This window comes from Nycticebus coucang, chromosome X, assembly GCF_027406575.1.
Source record: "Nycticebus coucang isolate mNycCou1 chromosome X, mNycCou1.pri, whole genome shotgun sequence".
NCBI classification, from domain to species: Eukaryota; Metazoa; Chordata; class Mammalia; order Primates; family Lorisidae; genus Nycticebus; species Nycticebus coucang.
In genome coordinates, this window is record NC_069804.1 from 52,828,953 (window position 1) to 52,843,372 (window position 14,420).

General features: G+C 43.9%; 2 protein-coding genes and 1 pseudogene across 2 annotated transcripts; 1 reads left to right on the forward strand and 2 right to left on the reverse strand.

Moving 5' to 3' along the window:
• Nucleotides 1–1,573: 1,573 nt before the first annotated feature.
• Nucleotides 1,574–2,133, reverse strand: LOC128578378 (guanine nucleotide-binding protein G(I)/G(S)/G(O) subunit gamma-11-like). Its single transcript, XM_053580985.1, has one exon. The coding sequence runs from the start codon at nucleotides 2,092–2,094 to the stop codon at nucleotides 1,873–1,875; it is 222 nt and encodes a 73-aa protein (XP_053436960.1). The 5' UTR covers nucleotides 2,095–2,133; the 3' UTR covers nucleotides 1,574–1,872.
• Nucleotides 2,134–4,871: 2,738 nt separating this feature from the next.
• Nucleotides 4,872–5,768, forward strand: LOC128578379 (serine/arginine-rich splicing factor 1-like; annotated as a pseudogene).
• A 4,104-nt stretch (nucleotides 5,769–9,872) lies between these two features.
• LOC128578380 (transforming protein RhoA-like) lies at nucleotides 9,873–11,308 on the reverse strand. Its single transcript, XM_053580987.1, has one exon. The coding sequence runs from the start codon at nucleotides 11,199–11,201 to the stop codon at nucleotides 10,593–10,595; it is 609 nt and encodes a 202-aa protein (XP_053436962.1). The 5' UTR covers nucleotides 11,202–11,308; the 3' UTR covers nucleotides 9,873–10,592.
• Nucleotides 11,309–14,420: the final 3,112 nt, after the last annotated feature.

The window sequence follows — 14,420 nt, forward strand, 5'->3', positions numbered from 1 at the left end:
AGAGACGGGGTCTTACTCTGGCTCACTGCTAGTCATACTTGAACCTCTGAGCTCAGACAATCCACCTGCCTCGGCCTCCCACAGTGCTGGGACTACAGGCATGAGCCACCACGCCCGGCCTTATTTATTTTTAATTTCAGCTTGCTTGTTCATTCTCTTCATTTGAAGTTTTTTTTTACTGTTCTTCCTTTGGTGATTCTCTTTCCCTTTGCCTCTCCAGTAGCTGGGATTACAGATGCCCGCCACAATGTCCGGCTGTTTTTGATGTTAGTAGAGACGGGGTTTCACTCTGGCTCACTCCTGCTCATACTGGTCTCGAACCTCCAAGCTCAGGCAATCCACCTGCCTCGGCCTCCCACAGCTCTGGGACTACAGGTGTGAGCCACCACGCCCAGCCCCTTTTTTGCTTTTCATAGAGACTGAGGGTCTTTCTTTTGCTTAGACTGAGGTGGAGTTCCTCACCTCGAGCAATCTTCTGCCCGGGGACTCCCCCATGGACTAAGATTACAGGTCTGAGACAACCTCCTCGGCCATGGCTCATTGATAATATTCTATTTCTTTCCTATCATATTCTTGTATTCATTCTATAGAACATAGATATAGGAGCACCGGCCCATCTGACCCATAACATGTTTTCCAAATAAAGTTTTATGGCTATAAGACTTGACTATATGTTACAAATTGCCTAGGATTATGATCTGAGTCCTCCCCATAAACCCTGGTATCACTTGGTGCAGAGTGAATTTACAAATCATGTAGTTCTGAAGCTGAAAGGTATTTCACTTTCCCGAAAATAATGTGTATGACAGTAGACCACATCTCAGATGTACTGATAATAAATTGACGTGGATAAGTCATCAGATTGGACAGCAACTTCATTCGTTCAATCATGGTGGAATTACAATCCTACATTGGCTAGAAATAGCATTTGGCAGGCCTGGCATGGTGGCTTAGACCTGTAATCCCAGCATTCTGGGAGGCTAAGGGGGGTAGATTGCTGGGCTTGCCAGTTGGAAACCAGCCTGTGCAAAAGGGAGACTGTGCCTCTACTAAAAATACACAAACTGAGCAAAAAGGATCACCTGAGTCCAAGTTGGACTATGAAGCCATGGCACCCTACTCAGGGCTACAGCTTGTGACTGTCTCAACAACAAACCAACCAATCAACCAACCAAAAAATAAACAAAAAGAATTTGGCAACTACCAATGAAATATGTCTGTATGAAATGGATATTAAAGTGTATTATCGATTTAGGCTGGGTATGGGTGCTGATATCTGTAATCCCAGTGTCTTTGGGAGGCCAAAGTGGGAGGATCATTTGAGGCCAAAGTGTTCAAGGCTAGCCTGGGGAATATCTTAAGACCTCATCTCTACCAATAATGTTTGGTAACAATGAGCCAAGTGCCAGAACACACTAGCTGCTTGCCAGGCTGAGGCAAGATGTCTGGAGCCCACCACTGCACTCCAGCCTGGGGAACAGAGTGAGACCTTGTCTCTAAAATCAATCAACCCAAGAATTAATTAATTCAAGGGACCACAGAACCTTGCTTATTTACTTTTTTTTTTCCCCAAGATAAAACTTTATTTGAGGCATCAAGCAATATACTAAAAGAAGTGAGTCATGCATGTCATGTTCTTATTTTCAAAATTGTACAGCTGACAATTGCTGTACTTTCAAAAAAGGTGTGCAGTGAGCAAGGTTGACAATTACCTATGCTTTCATACCTAACTTTATCTATTAATACAGAGTGCTTAAGAAAGTCTCCTTTATATTTCATTTTTACTTCCTTAAAAAGGCACTTTGGTTTTATTTGGGAAAGCTAAAATAAACTAATTCTTCCACTGAGGATGAAGTTTCTCCCCAGAGTTATTTATTTAATAATGCGGCTGCCTTTTTCTTTAAATGGATTCTTGTCTTCTGGGATTCCTTTCACCAGAGGATCCTCTCCAGAACGTTCTTCAATATAGTTCTTTATTTCCTCAGAACATTTAGACACCTGCTGTCTCTGCAACTTCACTTCTTTGCGAAGTTGCTCAACTTCCATCTTCAGTTTCTCCTTCTCGGGCAAATCTTCGATGTGCAGGGTGGGCATCGTAGACCCAGACCCGCGGCCAGGTCCAGCTGGCGCGGCCGAGGCCTGAATTGGACCCCGGGGGCTCGGCCTCCGCGGGGCGTCTACTGGCGCCGGCGGGTCCCCACTGCTGCCCGGGATTGCAGGTCCCCCGGCCCGGGGCCTGCGCGGGGCTGGCGAGAGCTCGGTGTCCCTTATTTACTTTTTCATGATCAAAGGAGCACTATGCATTTCCTTGTTTTTGAGACACAGTCTCACTCTATGGCCCTGAGGAGAGTATCCTGGCATTGTAGCTCACTGCAACGCACAATTCCTGGGCTTGAGCAATCCTCTTGCCTCAGCCTCCCAAGTAGCTGGGTCTACAGGTGGCTTGGGCCATGACACCCACCAACTTGTTCTCTTTTGATGAGAGACAGGGTCTGTCTCTTGCTGAGGTTGGTCTTGAAGTCCTGAGCTCCAGAAGTCACGGTGCCTGGGCCTCTCAGATTTCTAGGATTTTTGGACTGAGCCACCTCACCTGGCTAATAGAATGAGTGCTGTGAAGTTTGATAATTGATAACTAACTTAGATACCTTATCCATTTTTCCTGGAGAACTGGCTACACTTTTCCTTCAGTGTGTGGCACAGGGATTTTACCTCGCTCTTTCCTTCTTTTTTTCCTTTCTTTACTTGTTTCATCCTTTCCTAATCCCTTTCCTTTTCATTCCCTTCCCCTTCCCCATCCCAATTTTTTTCCTTTCTTTCATTTGAGATGAATATGAGGGTAAAAATGATGAGGGAACAATCCAAGGATATACAGAACAACCACCCCCCAACGTCCAGAGTCAAGGGCTCACCTACCTCCTGAACTTTGGCTTTTCTTTTAGTTGATTTAGTTACCTACTCATTTCTTTATTTCTGAGACAGAGTCTCACTCTGTCATGTTAGCTAGAGTGCCTAGGCCTCATCATAGTTCACAGCAATGTAAAATCCTTGGTCTCAACCAATCCTCTTGCCTCAGCCTCTAAAGTAGCTGCAACTACAGCCACCAGCCACACAACGTGACTAATTCTGCTATTTTTACTAATTTCACATACTTTGTTTTTATCTTTTTTTTGTTGTTGTTGCATGAGACAGATGCTCACTTTGTCACCCTCGGTAAAGTGGCAGGGCCTAATAGCTCACAGCAACCTGAAACTTCTGGAGTCAAAACGAGCCTCTTGCCTTAGCCTCCCATTTGGCTGGGAGGACAGGGCTTGCTACAAGGCCCAGGCTCTCATTCTGGCTCAGGTCGGTCAATAACCCCTGAGCTCAAAGTGATTCACCTGCCTCGGCCTCCCAGAGTGCTAGGTTTACAGGCGTGAGCCACCTTGCCTGGACAGGAACTTAAAAATGAATGATACTGAAAACCAAAGAAAAACCTAAAACTTACCATTTTATAACTTGGTGGTACACTTCACTAGGCTTCATGGGCTTTAAATAACGTTCCTGTGCTCTACCTGTAGAGAGGAAACATCACATAACAACAGTGGCCTGACACATCTTTCCTCAGCTATGTGTTCCCTGAGGTCATAATGGTAGCTGGACACCGGCCAGGATGCTCAAGTGATCCGTTTTTTTGCCTCAGCCTCCTAAGTAGGTGGCACACATCACTGTGCTTGGCTAAACTTTTCTGCTTTTCATACAGACTGAGGATGTTTCTTTTGCTTAGGCTTAGGTCTCAGCCACCCTGCTAGGCCATGGCTCATAAATAATATTCTAGTTTTTTCTTATAAGATTCTTCTATCAGCCCATCTGACCCTTCAGCTGTTTTGCAAATACAGTTTTAGGGGTATAATACGTGACTACATGTTATAGATTATTTAGGATTATTATCTGATTCCTCACCAGAAACCCTGGTATCAGTGAGCACTGAGTAGAGTTGCCAATCAGGTAGTTCTGAAGATGACAGGGATTTCAGCTTCATGAAAAGGATGTGTATGACCATGAGATGTAGTTTCATTATCGACCACATATCAGATGTACTGCTCATAAATTGACGTGGATAAGTCAGCAGATTTTTTGGCACCTGCATTCATCCAATCATGGTTGAATTACAATCCTACATTGGCTACAGATAGAAGAATTTGTCAGGCCCAGCATGCTGCCCCTGGCCTGTAATCCAAGCATTCTGGGAGGCTGAGGTTTGTAGATTGCCGGAGCTCCCGAGTTCAAAACCAGCCTGAGCAAATGCGAGAACTTGTCTCTGCTAAAAATACACAAACTGAAGACATAGGATCACCTGAGTCTGAGTTGGAGGTTGCTGTGAGCTATGAAGCCATGGCACTCTACCCCAAGCAAGAGCTTCAGACTGTCTCAAAAACAAACGAACAAAGAATTTGGCAACTACCAATGAAATAACATCCGTAATAATAAATTGACTGTATGAAATGGATATTCAAGTGTATTTTAGATTTAGGCTGGGTACTGGAGCTGATACCTTTAATACACCATTGTCTTTGGGAGGCCAAGGTAGGAGGATCATTTGAGGCCAAAGCATTCAAGGCTAGCCTGGGCAACATCTGAAGACCTCATCTCTACCAATAATGTTTGGAAACAATGAGCCAAGTGTTAGAACACACCTAGCTGCTTGCCAGACTAAGGAGGCAGGGGGATCTCTGGAGACCAGGAGATCAAGGTTTCAGGGAGCTAGAATTCCACCATTGCACTCTAGCCTGGGAATAGAGTGAGATCTTCACTCTAAAAATCAATAAGTCAAGAATTAATTCGTGGAGACATGTTGCCACTGTGGGTTGGCTCTGCTGTGCCATAGGTTGGTGGGAAGGCCCGTTCTCAATTCCACCTTTTTAACTCCGCCATGTGGGAAGGTGGTATGATTTGTGGTCTATCGTGGAACAATGATTGCAGTTATGTGGGTAACTTACCTCCAGACATCTGAACCAAGGACATTGAGGACGTGTTCTACAAATACAGCTTTATGGGAGACATCACCTCAAGAATGGCCATGGGGTACCACCCTGCACTTCCGTTGAGTTCAAGGACCCCTGAGATGCTGAGGATACTGGGTATGGTCGTGAGAACTATGATCATGGTGGATCCCATTTGCGTGTGGAGTTTCCTGCAAGCTGCCCTGGTACAGGTTGAGGCAGCGATGGGTCTTAGAGCTGGTGGAGCTCCCTAAGGCTGCTATAGCCCCACTTCTAGGCGGTCTGAAAACAGAGTGGTTGTCTCTGTACTGCCTCCAAGTGGAAGCTGGCAGGATTTAAAGGATCACATGAGTGAAGCAGGTGATGTATGTTATGCTGTTGTTTACTGAGATGGCACGGGTGTCATGGAATTTGTACGGAAAGAAAACATAACCTATGCAGTTCGAGAACTGGATAACACTAAGTTTAGATCTCATGAGGGAGAAACTGCCTACATCCAGGTTAATGTTGATGGGCCTAGAAGTCCAAGTTATGGAAGATCTCCATTTTAAAGCCCTAGTCATAGCAGAAGTGGTACGGTAGCAGAAGCAACAGCAAGAGTTGCAGTTACGCCCCAAGGAAAAGCAGAGCATCGCCACGCTATTCTTCTCATCATAGCAGATCTCCTCTGGTACATGTGATGACTGGTGACACTTTTTGTAGAACTCTTATTGTATACAGTTTTCCTTTATTACAATCTTTTCCTTTTTTAATTCAATCTGTTTTGTTCAGAATGGGCTAAAGTGTTGAATTGCATTCTTGTGTAATATCCCCTTGCTCCTGACATCTACATTCCCCTTATGTCTTTGATAAATTTTATTTTAAGTGATGTCATAGACGGGAGTGTTTAAATTTAGTTAACTCTCCATGGTCTTCAGACTGTGACTGTGTAAATGTTTATTCTGCTCTGGTTTATGTGAACTGGTATGTTGGGGGTGTTTGTTCTCATGTTGATCTTGCTTTTCACGTGTCTTTCTGTAGACATATGTGAACAGATGGATTAAGAATGCTTTTGTTTATGGTGCTAGCCACACACAATGTGGCAGTTATGAACTCGACCCGGGCCAGCTAAACAATGACAACTGGAACAAAAAATAGCCAGGGGTTGTGGCAGTTGCCTCTCGTCCCAGCTACTTGGGAGGCTGAGGCAAGAGAATTGCTTCAGCTCAAGCGATGGAGGTTGCTGTGAGCTGTGACGCCATGGCACTCTACCAAGGGCAACATAGTGAGACACTGTCTCAAAAAAAAAAAAAAGAAAGAAAGAAAGAAAGAAAGAAAGAAAGAAAGAAAAATTCTTTGGATTAAGGATTGTAGCGCACATTTCAATCATCTTTGGATTCTGATAGGAGGATTGAAGAGGATCCATAATGGAGGCAATGCTATGACTCTACGTGCTGTTGTCACAGAAGAAATTGGTAGTATTGACTTTATACAAGGTGGATAGACAAGGGTTAAAATCATTATATACATGTGCCTTAAAACACTTGAGAAAATTTTAGCTACAATATAGCTACAATTGCATTTACAATTTACATTTACATATACATTTTGGCTACATTTTAGCTACAGTAGCTCTGCTCTTTAAACATGGCAATTGGGGCAAAATTGCCCATTTTGAAACAATTTATTTTACTCCCTTTCCCCACTTTTGTTTTCATAGGGACTAATGTGGCAAGAACTGCCTAATTTGTCACAGTGCTTAGTTACAACTGTTCATGTGTGACCTCCTGTTGGTGTACATGTGGGTACAGGGTGTCTTTAATTCTAACAAGATAGAGTATAATATCAATGCTGCTAAATCTGCATGTCTTCTGTGTGACTGATAGAGCATTGCTATTTCATTTTTTTAAGACAAAATGAAAGCAAAATATGGAATTCCAGTGTATTCATGTAGATAATCTAGTTGGGAATATTTTTTAAGTTTCACTTTCCCCTTTAAACTAATATTCACAATTGACTCATACGTTTACAACACTTTAATTTAGAAATTAAATTGAAGATGGGAGTATTAGATTTAGTTTATATTTAGGTGGGTAGCAAGAACAGTAACTTTTTAACTACCGAACATTTTCCAACCACAAAACCTGCAATACCCTGCGCAGTAACAAGTGTAAGCATTATCGGTTGAACTGTAAATATAAAATGCTCCTTCAAAAAACCCCAAGAATTATTTAATTCCAGCAGCCACAGAGTCTTGCTTATTTACTTATTGGTGAACAAAGGAGCACTGTGCATTTCTTGTTTTTCAGACAGAGTTGCACTCTGTGGCCCTGAGGAGAGCACCCTGGCATCATAGCTCACTGCAACGCCCAACTCCCGGGATGGCGCAATCCTCTTGCCTCAGCCTCCTGAGTAGCTTGGCCTACAGGTGGCCCCAGCCATGACACCCGCCTACTTTTTCTATTTTGACTAGAGACAGGGTCTGGCTCTGGCACTGGCTGGTCTTGAACTCCTGAGCTCAAGAAGTTCCCCTGCTTGGGCCTCCCAGATTGCTAGGATTACCGGACTGAGCCACCACACTGGGACAATACAATGAGTGCTGTGCAGTTTGAAAATTGATAACTAACTTAGATACCTAATCCATTTTTCCTGGAGAACTGGCTACGTGTTTCTTTTTGTGTGTTTGTCTCAGGTGTTTTATCTGTTTCTTTCTTTCTTTCTTTCCTCCCTTCTTCCCTCCCACCCTCCCTTCCTTGCTTCCTTCCTCTCTCTCTGTTTCTTTCTTTCTTTCATTCCTTCTTTCATTTCAGATGGTTATGAGGGTAAAAATAATGAGGGGCACAATTGAAGGATATACAGAATAATCACCGCCTAATCCCCTGGGGCAAGGGCTCAATTACCCCGTGAACATTGCCTCTCCTTTTAGTTGATTTATTTAGTTCCTTAATTATTTCTTTCTTTATTTTTGAGATAGAGTCTCACTCAGTCAACCTGGCTACTGTGTCTTGGCCTGATCATAGCTCACAGCAACGTAAAATCCTTGGTCTCCAACCATCCTCTTGCCTCAGCCTCTAAAGTAGCTAAGACTACAGGCAACTGCTACACACATGGCCAATTTTGCTATTTTTACTAATTTTACATGCTTTGTTTTTATCTTTTTGGGAGAGAAAGACGTTCACTTTGTTACCCTCAGTAACGTGCCAGGGCCTCATAGCTCACAGCAACCTGAAACTCCTTGAGTCAAGCAAGCCTGTTGACCTATGCTCCCATTAGTGGGTATGACAGGGGCCCTCCACAACACCCGGGGTATCATTCTGGTTCAGGCTGGTCAACAACTTCTCAGCTCAAGCAATCCACCTGCCTCAGCCTCTCAGAGTGCTAGGTTTACAGGTGTGAGCCACCTTGCCCATCCAGGAACTTAGAATAAATGACATTGAAAACCAAAGTAAGAAATACCCAGAACTTACCATTTTCTAATTTGGTGGTACACTTCATTAGGCTTCATGGGCTTGAAATGATGTTCCTGTGGTCTACCTGTAGAGTGGAAACAACACATGACTACAGTGGCCTGGCACATCTCTCCTCAGCTCTGTGTTCCCGGATGTCATAATGGTGGCTGGAAACCAGCTAGGATGCTTAAGCGATCCATCCTCTTGCCTCAGGCTCCTAAGTAGCTGGCATATAACAACATGGTTGGCTAACCTTCTTTTCTGCATTTCATAGAGACTGAGGTCCCTCTTTAGCCCAGGCTCAGGTTGAATTCCTAACCCCAAGCCATCTTACTCCTGGGGCCTCCCCCTTGTACTAGAATTACAGGTCTGAGCCACCCTGCTTGGTCATGGCTCATTGATAATGTTCCATTTTTTTCCCTATCATATTCTTACATCCATTCTATAGACCAGAGGTCTAGGTGCATCTGCCAATATGAACCATCAGTTGTTTTACAAATTAAATTTTATGGACACTTAGTCATGTTTGTTTTTTTCTTTTACAAATTGTCTAAGAGTATTATCTAATTCCTCACCATAGACCCTGGTATTACTGAGCAGTGAATGACGTTGCAAATCAGGTTGTGCTGAAAGTGAAGCTGAAATCTGGCTTCATGAAAATTATGTGTCTGACCATGAGTTGTGGTTTAACAATAGGCCACATATCAGATTTACTGCCCATAAATTGATGTGGCTTGCACTGCAACTCCATTCATTCAATCATGGTTGAATTACAATCCTAGGTACACTACAGATATAAGAATTTGGGAGGCCCTACATGGTGGGTCATGCCTATAATCCTAGCATCTGTAACCCTGGAGGCTGAGACCAGTTGATTGCTTGAGCTTACAAATTTGAAACCAGCCCGAGCAAAAGCAGGACCTTGTCTCTACTAAAAATACACAAAGGGAAGAAAGAGAATAACCTGAGTCTGAGTTGGAGCCCTCTGGTGGCTTCATAGCTTACAGCACTCTATCAAGGGCGACAGCTTGAGACTCTGTCTCAAAGTAAACAAAGAAGCAAACAAACAAACCAAAAAAGAATTTGGCAAATATCAATGAAATACATCTGTAATAATTAATTGATTGTATGAAATGGATACTAAAGTGTATTATAGATTTAGGCTGTTTATGGGAGCTGATACCTGTAATCCCAGTGTCTTTGGAAGGTCAATGTGGGAGGATCATTTGAGGCCAAAGCATTCGAGGCTGGGCTGTCGCAACTAAAGTGTGTGTGTGTGTGTGTGTGTGTGTATATGTTGTTAGAGACAGAGTCTCTCTTTGTTGCCCTTGGTAGAGTGCTGTGGTGTCACAGCTCACAGCAACCTCCAAGTCCTGGGCTTAGGCGGTTCTCTTGCCTCAGCCTCCCGAGTAGCTGGGACCACAGGCGCCTGCCACAACGTCCAGCTATTTTTTTTTTCAATTTTCCATGTGACTTTATTTCCAAATACACTTTCTTTTTTAAAAAAGGCAATACACTTTCTTCAGGGATGACAAATATCAGTATTAGAAAATGTAATTATACAAAAAATACTACACCTAGTCTGGGGGTAGACATATTTATTTTTGGTAGCATACATTAAGTGGCACTAATTACACAGTAACTATAAGGTAACTAACATGAAACCACAGAACTGTAACTCTGCCATAGCTGCATGTATTTGGGCCTTTTTGGCTACTGAGCACATTTTCAAAAAATTGAAAATTTTCCTAGCACTGTGCCAATGAGATCTGTTAAGGAGTAAAGTTCTGAAGTGGTGACTCATGGGAGTACCTTGCAGCTGAAAGACAGGCAGAACATGTTAGTTATAAAGTAGTAACAGCCTAATTCACAAAAGTTACCAACTGTTTCTCTTTCTAGAAAGCAGCAAGCAGTTATTAAGAAATTCCTTGAGTTAGCGCCTGGTGTGTCAGATGGGAGTGCAGACGAGGGGTGTTAGAGCAGTGTCAGAAGGACCCTGATGGGCCAGACGAGTTGGACATCATTAATAATCATGGTTGGCTTCTATATACTGGTAGCAAGATGACTTTTGATTTGTAATCTTAGGTAAATTGTAGATAAATGAAAAAGGCCAGTAATCATGCACTAAGATTAACAAACAGCACTTCAAAATTACCCGCTTCAGGGCTGTGCTTGCAGCAAGGTTTCATAAGACAAGGCACCCAGATTTTTTCTTCCCACGTCTGGCTTGCAGAGCAGCTCTTGTAGCCATTTCAAAAACCTCCCTCACTCCATCTTTGGTCTTTGCTGAACACTCCATGTACCCAAAAGCACCAATCCCGTTTGCCATATCTCTGCCTTCATCAGGTTTTACCGGCTCCTGCTTCATCTTGGCTAGCTCCTGCCTTGTGTGCTCATCATTCTGAAGATCCTTCTTATTCCCAACCAGGATGATGGGCACACTGGGGCAGAAATGCTTGACTTCTGGGGACCATTTTTCTGGGATGTTTTCTAAACTATCAGGGCTGTCGATGGAGAAACACATCAGTATAACATCGGTGTCTGGGGAGGAGAGGGGCCTCGGGCGGTCATAGTCTTCCTGCCCAGCTGTGTCCCACAAAGCCAATTCTACCTGCTTGCCATCCACCTCAATATCTGCCACGTAGTTCTCAAACACCTTGGGCACGTACACCTCTGGGAACTGGTCCTTGCTGAAGACTATGAGCAAGCATGTCTTCCCACAAGCTTCATCACCAACAATCACCAGTTTCTTCCTGATAGCAGCCATCACATACAAATGCCTTGTAAGATGCATGGCCTGTGTAGAACAAGTTGTATCAAGTAGCTTGAATTTCTGAGATGCAAGGCTCAAGCGACGACTCCGAGTCCAGCTTCTTCCTACCAAGTACTCTCGTCTGCCAGTCCCAAGCTTGAAGACGAGAGCCAGTGGCTGAAGGGGCAACCTCAGACTAATGAGAGAACTGACCCACCCAGCTATTTTTTATTGCAGTTTGGACTGGGTTTGAACCCGCCACCCTTGGTCTATGGGGCCAGCACCCTACTCACTGACCCACAGGTGCCACTCCCTGGACAACATCTTAAGAACTTATCTCTACCAAAAATGTTTGGTAAGAATGAGCCAAGTGCTAGAACGCACTTAGCTGCTTGCCAGTGGAGGCAGAAGGATCTCTGGAGCCATCCAACCTGGCCAATACTATGAGTGCTGTGCAGTTTGAAAATTCATAACTAACTTAGATACCTAATCCATTTTTCCTGGAGAACTACCCATTTCTTTTTGTGTGTGTGCCTCAGGTATTTTATCTGTTTCTTTCTTACTTTTCTTTCTTTCCTCCCTCCCTCCCTCCGTTTTTCTCTCCCTCCCTTCCTTCCTCTCTCACTCTCTTTCTGTTTTTCTTTCATTTCAGATGGTTATAAGGGTAAAAATGATGAGGTGCATAACTGAAGGATATACACAACAACCACCCCCTAATCCCCTGGGGCAAGGGCTCAATTACCCCGAGAATGTTGGATATCCTTTTAGTTGATTTATTTACTTCCTTAATAACTTCTTTCTTTATTTTTGAGATAGAGTCTCACTCAGTCAACCTGGCTACTGTGCCTTGGCCTGATCATAGCTCACAGCAATGTAAAATCCTTGGTCTCCAACCATCCTCTTGCCTCAGCCGCTAAAGTAGGTATTACTATAGGCACCTGCCACACACAGGGCCAATTTGGGAATACTTACTAAAGTATATACTTTGTTTTTCTCTTTGTATGGGGCAGGTGGGTGATAGAGATGCTCATTGTGTTACCCTCGGTAAAGTGCCAGGGCCTCATAGCTCACAGCAACTTGAAACTCCTGGAGTCAAGCTAACCTCTTGCCTTAGCTTTCCATGTGGCTGGTACGACAGGGGCCCTCCACAATGCTCAGGGTCTCATTCTGGCTTAGGCTGGTCAACAACTCCTCAGCTCAAGAGATCCACCTGCCTCAGCCTCTCAGAGTGCTAGGTTTACAGGTGTGAGCCACTTTGCCCATCCAGGAATGTAGAATGAATGATACTGAAAACCAAAGTAAGAAATACCCAGAACTTACCATTTTCTAATTTGGTGGTACACTTCATTAGGCTTCCTGGTCTTGAAATGATGTTCATGTGGTCTACCTATAGAGTGGAAATATCATATAACAACAGTGGCCTGGCACATCCTCCCTCACCTCTGTGTTCCCTGATGTCATAATGGTAGCTGGCAACCAGCCAGGATGTTCAAAGGATCCATCCTCTTGCCTCAGGCTCCTAAGTAGCTGGCACACACCGCCATGTTTGGCTAACCCTCTTTTCTGCTTTTCATAGAGACTGAGGATCTCTCCTTATCTCAGACTCAGGTTGAATTCCTGACCCCAAGCCATCTACCTCCCAGGGCCTCCTCCTTGTACTAGAATTACATGTCTGAGCCACCCTGCTTGGTCATGGCTCATTGATAATGTTCCATTTTTTTCCCTATCATATTCTTACATCCATTCTATAGACCAGAGGTCTAGGTGCACCTGCCAATATGAACCATGAGTTGTTTTACAAATTAAATTTTATGGACACAGTCTTTTTTGTTTTTTTAACAAATTGTCTAGGAGTATTATCTGATTCCTCACCACAGAACCTGGTATTACTGAGCAGTGAATGACGTTGCAAATCAGGTTGTGCTAAAGGTGAACCAGATTTCAGCTTCATGAAAATTATGTGTCTGACCATGAGTTGTGGTTTAACAATAGGCCACATATCAGATTTAATGCCCATAAATTGACGTGGATAAGTCAGCCGATTGCACTGCAATACCATTCATTCAATCATGGTTGAATTACAATCCTGTGTATGCTAAGAATTTGGGAGGCTGGATGTGGTAGGTCATGACTGTAATCCTAGCACCTGTAATCCTGGAGGCTGAGGCCAGTTGATTGCTTGAGCTCACAAGTTCAAAACCAGCCTGAACAAAAGCAGGACCTTGTCTCTACTAAAAATACACAAAGGGAAGAAAGAGAATCACCTGAGTCCAAGTTGGAGCCCTCTGATGGATTCATAGCTTACAGCACTCTATCCAGTGCAACAGCTTGAGACTGTGTCTCAAAGTAAACAAAGAGGCAAAGAAACAAACAAAAAAAGAATTTGGCAAATATCAATGAAATACGTCTGTAATAATTAATTGACTGTATAAAATGGATACTAAAGTGTATTATAGATTTAGGCTGTTGACTGGAGCTGATACGTGTAATCCCAGTGTCTTTGGGAGGTCAAGGTGAGAGGATTATTTGAGGCCAAAGCATTCAAGGCTGGCTGGGCAATATTATATATATGTGTGTGTGTGTGTGTGTTTTTAGAGACCAAGTCTCACTTTGTTGTCCTTGGTAGAGTGCTGTGGCGTCACAGCTCACAGCAACCTCCAAGTCCTGAGCTTAGGCGGTTCTCTTGTCTCAGCCTCCCAAGTAGCTGGGACCACAGGTGCCTGGCACAATGCCCAGCTATTTTTTATTGCAGTTTGGCTGGGACTGGTTTGAACCTGCCACCCACAGTATATGGGGCCCATGCCCTACTCACTGATCCACAGGCACTGCTCTATGGGCAACATTATAGGAACTTAACTCTATCAAACATGTTTGGTAAGAATGAGCCAAGTGCTAGAACACACCTAGTTGCCTGCCAGGTGGAGGCAGGAGGATCTCTGGAGCCCGGGAGTTCAAGGTTGTAGCGAGCTAGAATCACACCAGTGCATGCTAGCCTGGGAAACAGAGTGAGACTTTTTCTCTAAAATCAATCAATGGGGTCGGTGCCCATAGTACAGTGGTTACAGCACCAGCCACATACACTGAGGGTGGTGGGTTCAAACCTGGACCCGGCCAGCTAAACAACAATGACAACTGCAACAGAAAATAGCCGGGTCTTGTGGTGGGTGCCTGTAGTCCCAGCTACTTGGGAGGCTGATGCCAGAGAATCGCTTAAGCCCAAGAGTTTGTGGTTGCTGTGAGCTGTGACCCTACAGCACTCTA

Excerpts from the sequence above, each read along its gene's own strand:
- LOC128578378 (XM_053580985.1), bottom strand. The coding sequence starts at position 2,094 with ATGCCCACCCTGCACATCGAAGATTTGCCCGAGAAGGAGAAACTGAAG.
- LOC128578380 (XM_053580987.1), bottom strand. The coding sequence starts at position 11,201 with ATGCATCTTACAAGGCATTTGTATGTGATGGCTGCTATCAGGAAGAAA.